The sequence below is a fragment of the Choristoneura fumiferana genome, chromosome 28 (genome assembly GCF_025370935.1).
Source record: "Choristoneura fumiferana chromosome 28, NRCan_CFum_1, whole genome shotgun sequence".
Lineage (NCBI taxonomy): Eukaryota > Metazoa > Arthropoda > Insecta > Lepidoptera > Tortricidae > Choristoneura > Choristoneura fumiferana.
Window position 1 is genome coordinate 2,572,236 of NC_133499.1, and position 17,874 is coordinate 2,590,109.

General features: G+C 37.3%; 2 protein-coding genes across 2 annotated transcripts in view; both read left to right on the plus strand.

Moving 5' to 3' along the window:
- Syt7 (Synaptotagmin 7) overlaps window positions 1–17,874 on the plus strand; it is a 304,885-nt gene that overhangs the window by 3,504 nt on the left and 283,507 nt on the right. The window lies entirely within an intron of this gene.
- LOC141443891 (uncharacterized) lies at window positions 3,854–6,040 on the plus strand. Its single transcript, XM_074109262.1, has one exon. The coding sequence runs from the start codon at window positions 4,259–4,261 to the stop codon at window positions 6,038–6,040; it is 1,782 nt and encodes a 593-aa protein (XP_073965363.1). The 5' UTR covers window positions 3,854–4,258.

Consider the following 17,874-nt stretch of genomic DNA (forward strand, 5'->3'; position numbering starts at 1 on the left):
AAACTATAAGGGTTCCGTTTTTGCCATTTTGGCTCCGGAACCCTAAAAAGCGCTCAGTAGCGCTTTAATCTGTAATTTAGGCATACTAAGCTTCATTGTATTTAACTTTTTATTTTAAAATTATTACTTCTACTGAAATTGCATTACGAGTCGTGTCGTGTACATTAAAAAAAAAACAAGTATCGCGGTAAAGTATAAGAGCAACTTTTTGAAACCGTGCCTAAGCATTTAATTTAATATTTTAACGATTTTGCTTTATTTCCTCGCATTAAATATTAGAGAAAAGCACTATATTTACACGCCTCAGCGGAAATGCAATTTGTGGATCCGTATTTATTTAAACTCTACTCATCCAATTGCTGTTTCCCGACCTCGGCAGTAATGCACTAATATTTACTCCCCAATGGTCAGCTTACGTCTACACCAAGCCACAGGGCGGACACGCCATACAAAATACGCGTTCTTGAATCTACATAGGCACGACGACGTCTGTACACGCGTCAATGTGTGCGTAAAACAAAACACACAGGGCTGACTATCGCAAAACCCTAGTACTATAGGGTATGTAGGTATGGCTTAGATGTGTAAATAAATGTAATCGTTAATCATGTGTTTTTATTTAAACCTACTTAAAATGTGTCTGTCTATGTATTTAAGCATTATTATTTTACATTACAATAAATATATAACTACAAACTTGAACGAATTATTCGGTACCTAATTAGTTATTTCATGTATTAATCGCGATACTTTTAGACAATTTGTTATATAATTAGTATAGTGTGTGTAGATAAGATAATATTGGTCTATTGATAGGTGAGAATTAACAAATCAATTTTACAAATACCTACCTACTAATATAAGACGTCTATTTATACATTATAGGTACACACTTTTAAACCAAGGTATTGTTTTTTCCTCAGTTACCTAATACCTAAGTACATTGTACATGTTGCTAATTAAAGTTGGTTAGGTACTTTACCTACCTTTTTTCGTCCTTCGGAAATCGAAAAAAACTCCTTTTCTTATCTTTGGCTGTTGACAAACACCCATACAATGCTCAGTATATCACCATTTCGCAAAGTTATTGCTCCCGAACTTAGTGCCGTGCGACGGTGCGACCGACATTACATCGCGTTGCGCAGTGAGCACCCGACTGCTTTCCTGCGGTTTTCCTGCAATCTGCGCTTGAGGGGTGGGGTAACTCGAACCGGTGCGGGGCGGAGCGTGGCCATTCTGTACGTCAGTACTATTATATATTCTGTGACCAAGCGTAAAAAAATCTTTCACGTCCAATAAAGTTAAACCTATTCTTTCCATTTAATGGAATTAATGATAACATCGTCAAGCTACACTATCTTTGAAGCGGAAACCTTAATAAGCTGTCAGCTTTTCAAAAGACTTGACAATTTAACGAACAAAGGCGTTAATTAATAAAGCCTTGACTTCTTATCCGATAATGAGGAAAATTATGATTTATTCATGACTAGCTTGGCGCACACGATTTCGTCTGCGTAAATTTTATAACAGGCTTTTATTACAAGCTTGTATTTAGTTTCTCCTGTCCCGTTGTCTGTCTGTCTGTATGTCTGCCTGTCTATCTGTCTGTCTGTAGTCAAATCTTGCAAGTTAAATTTGACCAACTTCCAGTAATCAGATTGACTTGAAATATGGCATACTTATTTCAATTGCGTGACAATATAATAATTTGGTAGTGTCATCCTGGTAATCCGGCCAGGATCGTCTCCGCAGGACGAAATTCTTCAACGGTTAATGGCATCGACTTGAAATTTGATATGCGAATGTAGTTTGGGTGACAATGCATGTAAAGTCGACAAAAAGGACAGTCAGCAAAAAAAAGCTGAAAAAAATGAATGAAAGCTATGTTCAACAGTGGGCATCCTATGGCTGGTATGATGATGATACTGTAAATATAGAACAATTTCTCAAAACAGACAGTAAACTCGACTTGCGCCCTATTTTATCAAAACGTAAATTAAACTTTAACTTTTAACTTCAAAGCTAAAAAGTCAGAGGACATTTTTTTTTTACTTTGTTTGAGATCACGTACCCTATTAGCACCGTTCAGCTTACACCTCAACGATTATCTGTAGGATAAAAGAATCTTTTTCATAAAAGAGTGCGTGACAGTTAAAGGGATTCGTTTAAACTGTGTTTCGTGCCCATTCTTGCAAATAAGTCTTAAAAATACATGGTGGAAAAATTTTTGGACATAAAGACATACCTATTCTTTGTTAACTTAAACATACATACCCTTCGTGCAAGGTCAGCTCTACATCATCTGTTTGTACGGCTATTTTTTTAGTGTTTACGCCTCAACAGAGATAAACATAGTAGTAAAACTTCTTTGCCAGTTTATAGCAGATAAGCAGAGAAAAAATAATTCTGTTTACGCTGATTAGTTTTTACAGTTGTTGTTCTTTTCGTCGTTAAACTTTTATTCCTTTGACTCTTTGTACAGCTTTCTGATACGCAGGTTTAATTAAGGTGGTTATTACAAGCTTATATTTAGTTTCACCTGTCCCGTTGTCTATCTGTGATCAAATCTTGCAAGTCAAATTCGACCAACTTCCAGTAATCGGATTGACTTGAAATTTGACATACTTTTGTAAATTGCGTAACAATACAATAATCTGGTAGTGACATTCTGGTAGTTTGGCCAGGACCGTCTCCGCAGGATGGAACTCTTCAAGGGTTAACGGCATCGACGTGAAATTTGGTATGCAAATGTAGTTTGGGTGACAATGCAAGTTTGATGGCTACGGAGCCCTATTTCGCGGGTGTCCGGCACGCTCTTGGCTGGTTTTATCTCGGAAAAATGCACAGTTCCCGAGGAAACTGCGCATGATAACCGAATTCCATGCGGGCGAAGCCGCGGGCCAAAGCTAGTAAGTTAATATGTATGCAGTCAAATGCCCTGGTAAAATCAAGTAGGACCAGCAATGTGCACATGCACCCATCCTGCGCCCTCAAAATATTATGTTCTTATCGTCCTTGGTGTCAACGCTCATCCTTCAAGATGTCTGACGTCTTATCATTAGTTTTTCATGCGACGATACAGTCAATTAACTGGCAAAAACTGTCGTCATTAATATTCTTTGTTGGATAGAAAAAGATTTTTAAAAGAAGATTCTCTTGACTTTGTGTTTGACCATTGAATATTGTATAAGCAAAATGTTGCAACTTAATTTAGTACAATATCTTCAAAGTAGTAATATATTCTTTGACCTAATTACTGTACTGTACTGAGCGTATATAACTTGGTAGACAAAGCAAGGCTAGTCCTAATTTGAATGTTGCTTGTATGTCGAAATTAATTTCAAATATAGTAACTCTACTTCAGAAGTGTCTCAAATTGTGTGAATCTAGAATGAAATAGGTAAGCACTTATTATTCGTTCACGATTTTTGAATTGTTATTGGAGATTTATTAATACTTGTAGAGGAATTTTAAGTCAGAGTGTTTGCTGTAAGTGAATCAGAATTTACTTGTAAGATTTGCAACACAACTCATTTATATGATACTAGCTTTTGCCCGCAACTTCGCTCGCGCAGAATTAGTACGTAGCTTAATTTTTTTTGATCCCACAGGAACTATATATTATTTCGGGATAAAAAATAGCATATATGTTAATCCAGGGTATAATTATATTACCTGTATTCCTAATTTTATGCAAATCCGTTCAGTAGTTTTGCCTGAAAGAGTAACAAGCATCGAAAAATCCATCCATACACTACAAACTTCCTCGTTTATAGTAAGAGTAAGATTTATAGTATTAGTAAAAAGTAAGATTCGTATGATTATCATCATCTCTTCCTTTATACATGTAGGATGAGTGGAAAGGAGTGTAATCATGACGTATGAAGAGTGTAAGAGATAGCATGAGATGTGAGTGTATGTGAGTGACAGAGGAAGAATGAATAAGCAGCAGGTGTATTTTGAGTTTAAATGTGGAACGGGGGAATTGCTAAGCGACGAAAAGACGAAAGACGTGATTTGATTTGGTTATTTTGAAAATTTATAATTATATTTTATTTTACTATAAAAAGTGCCTTTTCTTCAATTTTTACGATCCTACAATTTTGGGGGCTCGTCCGGGATCGATCAAAAAAAAATTGAAGAAAATAATCGGCAAATTTTATACGACGGAAGAACGAACTGAGACATACGACGTGACTAAGAACTAAGAAGACGTGAAGACGAGTTTATTTTCAATTTAAAGACGACAATTTTAACCATGTCATCATCGGGACGGCAACGGGATTGTGAAGACAATTTCGAGGAATGTTACAATGGCGGCGGTTCGAATTTGCATTTGACAGAAGGTCTGATAAAGAAATTTACGGGGCAAGATGAGACCTACAGCGCGGAAAGATGGGCAGAAGAAATTGACGACAACGCTGAAATATTCGGTTGGACCCCAGTGCAACAGCTTCTGATGGCGAGACGTTCTTTGGCAGGTACGGCATTACTGTGGTTCCGATCGGAACGTACCTTCAAAACATGGGCGGAATTAAAGGTCGCTATTATCAAAGAATTTCCCGACAAGATTGACCAAAAGACGATCCACGAAATCATGAGTACCAGACACCGGAAAAGCAATGAGTCATGTCTAGATTATCTTTTGATCATGAAGGAACTTGGTAAGAGAGGCAAGATGGCAGATTATGTCGCTATAAAATATATTGTGGAAGGCATAAAAGACGACGAACTTAATAAAATCATGCTGTATGGCGTTACGACGTATTCTGACCTAAAAGAAAAGTTGAAAATTTACGAACAGTTGAAGCAAAATAAATTACGGGCGAACAAAGAAAACAGATCGAAACGTGAAGACAACACAAATCGGCGTGTTTTAAGATGTTACAGCTGTGGAGAGATGGATCATGCATCGGCGGAATGTCCGCATACGGAAAAGGGCTTAAAGTGTTTTAAGTGTAACGAGTTCGGCCATATCGCACCGAATTGCAAGATGTCATTGAAGGAGACAGCCGGAACTTCAGGCGGTAACAGCATCACAAAGACAGCGACAAAAGGCGGTGTTGGCAGTATTGAGAAAAATTGGCACAACACTAGCGGCGCGCCGAAAAAATCTTTTTACGGTTGCACTAATTGCAGTCACTGCCCTAGTAAAATGTCAGATTGTTGTTTGACAACGGATGTCACAACAAAACCGGCGGATATTATGAATGTGAGTAGCAATCGAAGTTTTTCAGTTAAAAAGCCGACAAAAGAAATAAAAGTATTCTATGCGACTGTGCAGGCCTTAATAGATTCGGGAAGCGACTTAAATTTGATATCCGAAGACTGTTATCACACGTTAGGCACGCCCCAATTGTACAAAAGTGAAATAATTCTGACGGGGTTTGGTGCCAACGAAGTGAAATGTTATGGGCAACTAAAATTTGGATTGGAGATCGACGGACAATGGTACGATGATGTTCTATTTCATGTTGTTCCGAAAGATGCTATGCCTTACTCTATGATTCTGGGTCAGGAATTTTTACAACACTGTGTCGTGTTGATTAAAAACAATGATGTAACGCTAAAGCCAGTCTGCAACGTCAAACGATTGACCCCAAGAAAGGAGATTGAGAAGGAGACCTACATAACCAAAATTGAGGCATTGGAAGAAGAAAAGAGAATTTTACAGGAAGAGATTAAGAAATTAAAAGAGGAACAACAAGCGTTTACTTCAGCTAAGAAAAGTGCAAAGAATGAATTAAAAGAAGATCATGAAATTTACGAGTTATTAGACCAGAAAATTAAAGAAATTAACATGTTGAACCGAGAAGATTACAGAAAGACTACCAAGAAAGATAACAGAAAGCATTGCCATAGAAAAAGAAAAGAGAGCACTACATACAACGAGAATGACTTGGTGGAGGTCACACGTACTCAGTCTCAAGCAGGCATAAATCGTAAGTCCGAATACTTAGATCCATACCAGATGCCAAAACCAAAAAAGAAGTTGATGACTATAGGTACTCAGAACATCTCAATTTCACATAGTACATGACATGATTGATATGACTAGGAGGTAGAATTTACTTTACTGCAAATTTTTATTATTTAATTTAATGTTTTATTGTTCTCTGTTGTAGTCAGATGTTTTAAGTTGTTTTGTTTTACAGTTGAATTTTAAGTTATTTTGTTGATGTAGAGGAAAGATAATAGTGTTAATTAAGGTAGTTTCAGAGCTTTATGTTGTGTAGTCTGAGGGCAGACTAAATGCAGGAGGGCCGACTGTAGGATGAGTGGAAAGGAGTGTAATCATGACGTATGAAGAGTGTAAGAGATAGCATGAGATTTGAGTGTATGTGAGTGACAGAGGAAGAATGAATAAGCAGCAGGTGTATTTGAGTTTAAATGTGGAACGGGGAATTGCTAAGCGACGAAAAGACGAAAGACGTGATATGATTTGGTTATTCTGAAAATTTATAATTATATTTTATTTTACTATTAAAAGTGCCTTTCCTTCAATTTTTACGATCCTACATACATGTCATTGCTGAGCACAGGTCTACTTGCACAACTGACTAATCATGACTAGTGACTGACTCGAGCCCCACGGCGCGGGCGGCGGCGCATTTGAATCGATTTTGCGCGGACATCGGGGAATTCACATCGCTAATTCGCTCTTGAGACGTCACAGTAGATATAAAAAATGGTCAAGTGCGAGTTGGACTCGTACATGAAGGGTTCCGGAAACAGTTCAGTAAAAGTTTTTCTTAAAATTCTTCTAATATAAGTTCTTTTTGCTGACTTTACTTAATGCCCCTGGTTACCAAAGTAGTCGTCAAGACGACAAACGAGTCCAAACTCGATGTGGTCGTGTCGTTTATCACAGAGTTCCTATGGTCACCCGCTAGCTTTATCATCAGATCAACTCCATCTTATAATAATATTGCATTGTCATCGGATTTATACATGCGTGTAAAATTTCAGCTCAATCGGTTGAAGATATCCACTTCAAACTTGAATTGAAAGATTCCACCCGAGCAAACATAGCATTACACTGCAAATAAATGTAATGCTTGTAATAAGTTTTTGGTGAAAATTTCATTTTGAATACAAGCTTTTTTTGCCGAATGTACATTTTGTTGACTGTACTTGAATTGTCGTCCAAACTTGTACCAAATTTCAAGTCGGTACTATTAACTATTGAGGAGTTCCCTCCTGCAGAGACGATCCTGGCAGGACCACCAAGATGTCACTACCAGATTATTATATTGTCACCAAATTTACATAAGTATGCCAAATTTCAAGTTGATCGGACCACTGGCAGTGGTCAAATTCAGCTTCCAAGATTTGACCCAAACAAACAATAAATTAATAAATAAACAAACAGGGCAAGCTACAGAAAAGCTTCTAAAACTATCGCCGAAATGTAAGCACTTGTGCAAGTATTTCAAATAAAAAACAATTTCAATTCTCATCCTCCTTGGTTCTGGCTGTTTGCTTCTGAATTGCCAGCTAACGCCGCGCGCAGCTCAAAAAAAAACGGTTATTAGCAACGGCTAATAACGCCTAGCAACCAAAAAAAGTTGAAAAAAACACGTTTCTTGTATGACGACCCCTTTAATTTGTAACTTTTTTTAATTTTTAGTAAGTATTTGTTGTTATAGCGGCCACAGTAATACATAATCTGTGAAAATTTCAAGTAAGGTTAATACTTTAAAAATTTAACCTGTTAACCTTAGCGTTCCCCGGACACCGACGATGCTTAGATAAAAAAATATTACTAGGTACTTATACTAAATTAACTTAGGCTAATTTTGCGGGAAATCAGCATAGTCCCCGCGGGATAGGGATAAACGAATTCTTCGCAGATGAAGTCGCGGGCAACAGCTAGGTAGTGCATAATTATTTTTTACTTTTTAGTTGTCTTTTTTGGCGACGTTTTTTGTCGGCGTTTTTAGGGTGTTTTTTATTTTTGCTGGCGTTGTTTGGTGTCGGGGGTTTTTTAAATTTTAAATTTAAGTTTTTATTTCATGTTTTTTAAACTGGTATATTATTTTTTTAAAAGTGTACTAGTGTGTTGGATATCCTGGCTGCAGCATCAGCTCATCGTTTTGCCACCATTGCATTGTATGTAGAATCAATTACTGATCAAAACGAATCCAAACACGACATATGTGCTATTATTTTTATAGAGTGTACTAGTGTGCTGGATATCCTGGCTGCAGCATCAGCTCATCGTGTTGCCACCATTGTATTGTATGTAAAAACCGCATTCAAATCGGTCCACCCGTTTAAGAGCTACGGTGCCACAGACAGACACACAAACATACATAGCGGTCAAACTCATAACACCACTCTTTTTGCGTCGGGGGTTAAAAAAGATGCAGGAAAAGAGTCTAAATCTACAAACTGCCCTAATAAACCCTTTGACCAATGGTTTGAAACTAGAACCATATTCAATTGCCTCGCATCGCACTGCGACATCTGACGTCGCAGTTACCTTTACATTGATACAGCCACAATCCCGTGTTATTTCCCGGGGTTAGAAAGGTTCCGGGATTTTCCAATTATATCCGGATTTCTCGACTGCTAGGAACTAGGTGTCTCTGCGAGTAAAGACGGTTTCAGTTGGCATTGCGTCATGAGGTAGATTTTATAGTGATTTGGTCTATACTGGGAGTAATGAAGAAAAGATAAGAAAAGATTGAACGTACATATATTGCCATATTTTTTTGAAGTTTCTGTTAACGTGTTACATTGTATTGGTGTCATAATTGGTCATTAATTTTAATCCTACTGATAGTAAAACCGGCCAAGAGCGTATCGGACACGCCCAAAATAGGGTTCCGTAGCCATTACGAAAAAAAGAAAGAAAAGAAAGAAAGAAAGAAAATACATTTATTCACAACACAAGACACAACAATAGTATTAAGTACAAATAGACAACACGTAGGAAAGTATGTGTCATTGCGGTTGTGAATAGGACACTGGCTCAGCATAATGCTGAAGCGTTAATAATAAACACCTCAGCGCTGATTTTCAGCCAGCACCGTTGTGACCCTCGGACCGCTACAAAGATATACTACACAGTTTTATTACTATACATAAGACTACATAAATAGATAATTTGTAAACAATGAAACATAATTATTTTATGGCTTTGAAAGACATTAACATTAGTACATAAACATAATTATTATAACTATTATACACTCACTTGCCAAATATACAACACCGTTAGGTACGCGAGCTAAAAGGAAACATGAAATTAACAACCGAAACAAAAAGAAGTTTTGTGTAATAGTGCTGGAAGGGAGAGGAATTAATGGAATTATAGCTTTTGAAATGCCAACAAATAGCCTTTAAGCTTTCGCCAAAGGTGTACCTGCTAGTCACTCCGAGTATAGGAGGAGGTATGTCATTCCAGCACTTAGACGCCGCGAATCTGAAACTACCTCGAAACGCCGCCGTCCTGTGCGGAGGCACAATAGCCTTAAATCTGCGCACACTTTTTGACCATGTGATTTTTCAATAAGGTACGAATTAAGTAATATTTTTCTAAGAAGTTCGTATTTTATGCGGAATCTTCCATAGTTTAGGTATTGCAGCATTACAATGCTGCATGTGAGTTGCGTGTTGCATACTTTTTGGTTGTTTTCATTCGTTTTCACTGGCCGGTTTTGTGCTGGCTGTTTACGTCTTAATACTATGTAGTTGATTTTTGGTGTGAATTTTGAAATTTAAATTTGTGTCTTGGCTGTTCCTTTGGCGTTTTTGTTTTAGTGTCATTCTTTGAACATTGGTTGTGGAGTGCGGAACTCTGTTTTCTGTCCTGAAGAGCTATTTTTTTTGGAATTTAGGTATAACCAGCTTATCAGTGCTTATTCATCTGTGCCGTGTTGGCGACGTTATAGAAGTGCCGCTAGTTGGTGCCACAACCGGTTTTCTACATATTTTCGACATATTTCTTTCTTTCCGTGCTAAGGAGCACCTTTTTCTGTATCGCCGATTTTCAATCGGATAAGTGTTTATTTCATTGACGCGATCGTTTAGGCAGGGTTATTTTGCTTTGTTGTGGGCTAATTTATAAAATTCTTTCCAGCCCGACCGTTAACCCGGCTAGCCTGAATCGGGTGTCATCTACCGGTCCTTTTTGCCGTACACCTGGTTGCGGAAGTTACCAGCCATAGCCCTCCAGTTTTACCACGCAGGCTGTTGAGTCCCGAGCAAGAGGAAGGAAACCAGTAATCATACACTTTGGTTCGAATTAGCATTCTGTTCAGTGCCTAGATTTCTGATTGCACAAAATTTTGATACGTTAGGTTTCTCAAACTTACTTTAGAGCGTGTAATATTACCCTTTTTTCTTAAGGGCAAGTAACTAGTTTCTACTTTCATGCATGAAATTAGGTTTAACTTTTCACGAAGAATGTTGCACTTCGTAATGTAACACTATTGCAGAAAAAAATCATAAATAATTAGCTTCCCTTATCGTAAAGATGGCTGTATTTTGCGATGTAGCATTATTGCATAAACAATAAGCAACGATCACGCGGGTTATTTCGCGATGTGCCGTTGTTCACCAGAGAATCGTAGTGAAGTTGCCAAAAGCCGCGGCGCAACTGGCATACGGCCGCTCTTACCGATAAAATAGCGTCGAGTTCCAACCAATCACATAACGGCACAATGCTACCACGTGGTCCATTTTTAACCGACTCCAAAAAAAAGGAGGAGGTTATCAATTCGGTTGTATTTTTTTTAAATGTTTGTTACCTCAGAACTCCGTCATTTATGAACCGATTTGTTAAAAAATTTTTGAGTTCGTCTAGGAATGCTTTCAATTAGGTCCCATAAGCAGCAAATTAGGATCTGATGATCGGATCTTAAGGAAATCGAGGGAACTCTTCAAATATTGTAGGGACACCTATGGTAATTTGGATATATTTAGCAGTAATTCGTGCATTTGCTTTTGCAAATCATAATTTGGTGAAGTGGAACTGATGATGAAGACCAGATTTGACCAACGGAACTACTACTATCAATAACAAGTATTTCACGGGTTAAATTTAAATTATCGTGATTAATATACTTACCTAGATAAGCGACTAAGAAGAAGCTTTAAGTTAATGATTATTTTGAACTGATCTGATGCTGAAGCCAGAAGGTAGGCAACGGAACTCTGTTATAAAACAACGTAACTAAGTCGTGTTTGGGCTTAATGGAATCGTTGTGAGATGCTCTTGGCTACGAATCACTAAAAAGTGAGAACACCAAACATCACACATACATCTAATAAATTATTATTATTATTATTATTATTATTAGAAATAAAGAAAATTTATAACAAAAAAGTAAAACCGACTCCAAAAAAATAACAAAAAATGGAACCGAGTACAAAACCCTTGAAAATATTTTTCTAGGTAAGTACGAGTAGGTACGTACTAGCTCGAAGTCGGTGACTCAGCACGACCAGCAGGAGGGACTGAAACCCATAGTATGTAGGTGAGGTAGACGACTATTGTGCGTTGTCCCACTCCTGCTGGCTCGTGCTGAGTCACCGACTTCGAGCTAGTACGTACTGCAGCATTACTTAAACGTCCAAGAGCTCATAAGGTGCTCGTGAACCCTAAGCAAGCTGACATAAATCAAAAACGTAGAATTTTGCAGTAAACATTTTTTTATTTAAAAATTTAACAGCCGCACTTTATATATAAAAGAAAAACACACAAATAACTATAAAAACACAAAAAAATTAGACAAAAGATATAATATAAAATAAACACAAAAAAGGAAAACACCGAAAAATAAACAAATTTTGGGATCACACGTTGTTAGACAGAGCTGTTAGTGAATTAGGTACGTAAGAAAATTATAATTTGTACGGTTATGAAAAAAGGTTAATCAGCCGCAAGCCAAATAAAACCCAATAACTATGTAGAAAGGCGCTTTTGTAAAGGCCTTTTTTTGAAATTTTGAAAAGGAAATCATCCCCTAAAAACCTATACAAAAGACAATATTAAAAGCTAAGGTAATCCCTGAAATGATGTAAGCTAGTACTAATGACTACATGCATGTATTCACCGGGTGACCAACCTAAAATCTATGAGAGCGAAAAAAACTATTATACGTTTGTCTTTCATATATGATATTAGCAAAACATTATTAGCATTATTTTATAGGGGTGATTAGGTTATTTAAACTCTTTTTAAACAGTTCACCACGAAACGGTATGCTCTTCTGAACCTCCACGCTAACGGATCCCACGGAGCAGTAGACGTCACACGCTCCAGTCTCCCGAGATTAAACGTGCGGATAATAACCACATGGCGACACCCATCACGAGTAGGTGGTAGATCAGGATGTGAGTAGGGGTATAGGTAGGACCGATGAAAATCGGCAGTATCGGAGAAATCGTTAAAACGCCCCGTCACACGGGCGTGCAGCAGAAAAGCAGCGGGCAAACGCTTAACATCTTGCGGCACAAGCCGGCCACACACAATTGGTAAAATCACTTGTACTGACACTGGTATCAACCACTACACCAAAGGAAAAACTGGTTGCAGAATATTTTTTAAATCAAAATTCCAACTCAGACGAGAGCTCTGCGCTATCCAACATGTGATCAAAGAATCGAGGCCAAAAACAAAAACATCAGTCGAACCAACGAATCAAAGAATTCAATTTTCAAATTTCAAATCAGAAACCAAATGTGTAATATAAAAGAGTTAACTGCCAGCACACAACCGGCCAGTAAAAATGCTTGGAAAATGAACAAAAAGTATGCAACAAGCAACTCGCATGCAGCGTTGTAATGCTGCAGTACCTACTTACCTAGAAAAATATTTTCAAGGGTTTTGTAGTCGGTTCCATTTTTTGTTATTTTTTATTTTTTGGAGTCGGTTTTACTTTTTTGTTAAAAATTTTCTTTATTTGAAGTAGCGACCTGGGTGTCTTATTCACGACAAAGTTTAGCTTATTTTCCACGTAGTTTTATGGTTAGTACGAAAACGTAGTATTTTGCAATAGTGAGTTATTTTAGATAAGCAGCGATATCCCGAACTTAGAATGTTGAAGTCGGTTAAAAATATACTGCAAATCAAGAAGTGACAAATACCGGTCAGTTTTAGGGGTAACAACTTTGTAATTTGTCTGTCAGAGGTACAGGTACCTAGTCAGTTTGATTATTTTTAATTGCATGCCGCATTGGCATATGTACATAGTATTGGATCTTTGGAAACAAGGACTGTTAAGCCACTCGCCACACGTTTGTAATATAGCTGAGTTATAGAGACTCGTAGTAAATTTTTGTTGATAAACCAGAATGAAATAGCCAAATAACGAACAAAGGTACTTACCATTGTTCCTACTTACCATGGTACTTTCCATTGCTCAACAATCCCTGTTAGCGACTGTACCCTTGGTGCGCGCGAGCGCGTCTCACACGACCTATTTTTGAGCAGTTTACCTATGCCTGTACTATGTTCTCAACAAAATCATCTTCACGTACAGTCGAACCATTTTCTACGAAAAAGTTCCAATAGGCCACGATTCAGTTGGTTAAAGTGTATCTAGTCAGTACTACCGCATAGCAAATGGACCGACCATTTCTATATTTACTTTCTTAAGTTTATCTGTATCGAAAACCTTTCTGTTTTCCGATTCCATTGTTCCATTCGTATTTCCATTACCTCCATTTCATATTCTGACTACCATCTAATAAAAGTAAAGCACATTATCATTGCGTCGAGAGGGATCGAATATGATATTAGGTACAATAGAAGGTGACTTGCTGTTCTGCAGTCTTGTTTCGTTCAGCTGGTTCTAGCCTTAGGTTTTGTTACCGACTTCAAAGAAGGTTCTCAAATGATTATTATTAAAGCTTTTATTGAACAATTAGCAGTCGCCCGCGATCATGACCGCAGAATAGAATTAGAATTTGTTTTTCGCTAGCCAGCGGGAACTATGCAATTTTCTGGGATAAAAACTATAATTTCATCTAAATCGTAACGTAGTTTTGGTAAAAAAAAACTTTGTAATACAAGCTTTTTTTTGCTGACTGTACTTTTGTCGACTTTTCTTGCATTGTCACTCAAAGTACATTTGCATACCAAATTTCAAGTCGATGCCATTAACCGTTGAAGAGTTCCGTCCTGCGGAGACGATCCTGGCCGGACTACCAGATTATCGTATTTTCATGCTATATGTACATAAGTATGCCCAATTTCAAGTAAATCCGACTAAGGACTAAAATTTGGTCGAACTTAACTTGCAAGATTTTAATACAGACAGACAGACAACGGCACAGGTGAAACTAAATAAAAGCTTGTAAAAAGCAGCCCATTCCCCACTCAGAATTCAATCCATTTGCAGTAGATTGACTTGATATTTAAACCCATTCAAAATTAAACTTTCTAGCATTAACAATTTCTAAGTCAAGCCGCGGGCGGACGGACAGACAGACTTAGTGACGCAGAGAAACTGTAAGTGTGTAAGTGTATATCTTATTTTAACGAAAACCCAGTTTTAAATGTAGCCCTGAAGCATTTACTTCGAATTAGGTTTCGCAGCCTCCTGGGTCTTGGTTGTGTTCAACTTTATGCCAACGCCCCAAAACTAGCGGAGCCCTAAAACTTTCAAAATAAACTCGCAAGGGGCCTTTGCCCTTTCCTAACCGACCTCAACATTACAGTCCTTGCTTGAACCACTTATGAGATGCTTCTCCATTTTAGGGTGTTTTTGCACTTGGTGACAGTTTATTACGAGATTTTGCTTAATATAATCTGGCAACGTTCGTATATTTGTTTGTAGTTTCAAAATTTGCAATCCTTTTGTCAACCATTTCATATCATTTCCAATTTACAAATTCGACACTTTACCGCTGAAATGCTACGCTAATTACAAAAACTATCACAATTCGAAAACACGTGGTTTTCCCTGAGATAAGACCAAGCTATATAAATTAAATATGCAAGAATTCCTAGTTTAAAGAGATAAGATTATAACCTAACCAGCAAAAAGTTGGAAAACCCCGACTTTGTCACTTCAAAGTTTATAATTCAAAAACGGCTCAACCGATTTTAATGAAACATGTCTAAGAACCATTGCTACAAAATCTGATTTCAAACGAAAAACCGCATTCAAATCGGTCTACCCGTGTAAGAGCTACGGTGATACAAACAGACGGACAGACAGACACACACAGCAGTCAAACTTATAACACCCCTCTTTTTGCGTCGCCGGTTAAAAAACCCTATTATTATTGGACCGGGTTTGAACCCGACGTAGATCGTTGATCCGTCATCCACCCCTCTCCATTAGGCTGCGAGCTGTCTCGATTGCCATGTATCACTCAATTTTAATGGAAATCCGATTACTAACGCTGAACGCTACGGTGCGCAGTAGCGTTAACGGGATGTATAGACGATCTCATCTGACCACTACATTCAGAGCGTTTATACCTGCTGAGCTGGCAACGTTGCATTTTTATTTGTTTTTCTCGATTATTCCATAAAATTTTAATGAAAATTAAAAATGTGGTCTGATATAACACTTCTTAATATATTAGTTAATGTGTCTACTCCAATAATTATACGGTACTAGACTTTTATTTTCTTTAAAACCGTTAATAAACATTAATTAGTTTTTAAGGAATATAAAAGTCTATAGAGAATAATTATTGGAGAGACCCTTGACAATGGGAAACTATTTATGTGCCCGAAATGTTCCCGAATCAGCATAAATATGCTGACTTCTCGGATGGAGTCAGCGCTGGTCTTCCGGCGAAACCATGTTGATATTGTTAGAGGTATAGCATAGCTAAGCTAGTGATACGCAAACTAATATCAAAAGCAATTGTCATGATCAACGAGCAGACTAAAACATTCGTGCACGTAATATCAGTCAGAAGCTTGATACCCATCTATCAACCGTTTATTAGGCTGGAGCGATGCCAAGATCACGACATGGTTTGAAGTCACGACAAATATCGATGTCGGGATTTTGGTAGGCAAATTGGACGATGTGCGCCTGAAAATATTTGGAGACAGGAAGGCTTTGATCAACAGTACAACTTGGTAACGCGTTATTTGCTAAAACAATAGGTATTTATCGTGAATTTGTTAGTACAAGCTTTTCTCTATGGTACTTGATTCATCAATTGTAATAGAAACTCCGTTCATTTACTGAAACGTGAATTAAATCCGACCTCCGAAAGGGGGTCAAAATTCAGTTGCACGATTTGAAATGAAATAAGGTTAAATTGAATCTAGTAATATTGGTGATATCGTCAGTCTGTGTCGTACGCCAGTCACCGGTTTAGATTTTAGAGGGGGGGGGGGGACGCTCGATTTTAATGAAAATTTGCATTTTAAAATTGAATATTTTGCAAAAAATCAATTAATCGAAAAATCTTCTTCGCAAAACCCTAATGGTTTAAAAAAGACCTATCCAACGATACCCCACACTATAGGGTTGGATGAGAAAAAAAAAACACCCCCACTTTACGTCTGTGGGAGGTAAAATAATAATAAAAAAAGATATTGTACCATTTTGTCGGTATACATAATATGTGTAATTTTGGACGGATGTATTTTTTTTTTTCGACTGGATGGCAAACGAGCAAGTGAGTCTCCTGATGGGAAGAGATGTATACATATTTATCCGTGCAAAATTACAGCTTTCCAGCATTGATAGTCCCTGAGCAAAGCCGCGGACGGACGGACAGACAGACAGACATGGAGAAACTATAAGCGTTCCGTTTTTGCCATTTTGGCTCCGGAACCCTAAAAATGGAAAAAGTTTGTCTTTATATTGTGATCCTTGATTCAACTCCAAAGTTAATAATAATGTTAAACGTTGCGATTAAACTACGCTTAATTACTTATTTATTTGTTTCTTCGTCTGAAGAGCTAAGAACAATGGAAGACAGAATAATAGCCATTTTGATTTGAATAATGTTAGCTTAACAGCCTAAGAGTGTTGAATGAAATTGATTTGAAACATCTTGGATGTTTGTCTACAATAATATTGATCTGCTGGACCTATAAGTATAAAAGGCAGTAAGTATTATAAGAATACTTAATGCGAGACGTTTTTTCGGAAACACTGTATTAGTAAATTCATTATTTACGAGGAAGGAACGTACATGTAGGTTTGTAATTATGTAAAACTACTAAGGGAAGTTAATGACTATTGTTGTTTTCTATCTCTACCTTTGAATTTTAACAATGTTTATAGCTGAGAACTTTGAATGTAGGTCTTAAACAATAAATTTTATCATCCAACTGGTAAAATTTAAGATTAAATTTGTCTTTTTAACCAAAAACTGGATGTGAATCCACAGGGTAGCATTTTGGGACTACATTTTTTCATTACTTACGTAAACGATCTTCCTGCAACCCTCATGTTGTAGTCGGCCCAGTTGTGCTTGTTCTTTGCAGAAAATATTACTGAAACACGAAATACGACCACGTACCAACCCAACTTACTTAATTACCTCTTCCACACCTTCTGTTCATATTTACATTACTTTCATACAATTTCGTCGGTCGCTCGAGGCTCTGTTTACGCATTTCCGCGTTACAAAGTCTAACGCAATATGATATTCAGGCCTGTGAAAAAGTGGGGAAGTTATTTTTGTACAGCCGAGTCAACAGGCGTTTATTGTAATTGTCTTTTTTCGGGACTTTGTTTGAGTTGATCATATTTTTTGTGAGGGTTTTGCCTTTATATGAAAAAATAATTGGTGGATGGAGTTAACTGTAAATACATATTCGGGAGGCTACCCTAAATAAGTTTTTGTTAAAAATTTCGTCTTTAATAGGTACAAGCTTTTTTGCTGACTTTACTTTTTGTTAAATTTACTCGCATTGTGATCTCAGTTACATTTCCG

Coding starts and splice junctions, on each gene's coding strand:
- LOC141443891 (XM_074109262.1), top strand. CDS start 4,259: ATGTCATCATCGGGACGGCAACGGGATTGTGAAGACAATTTCGAGGAA.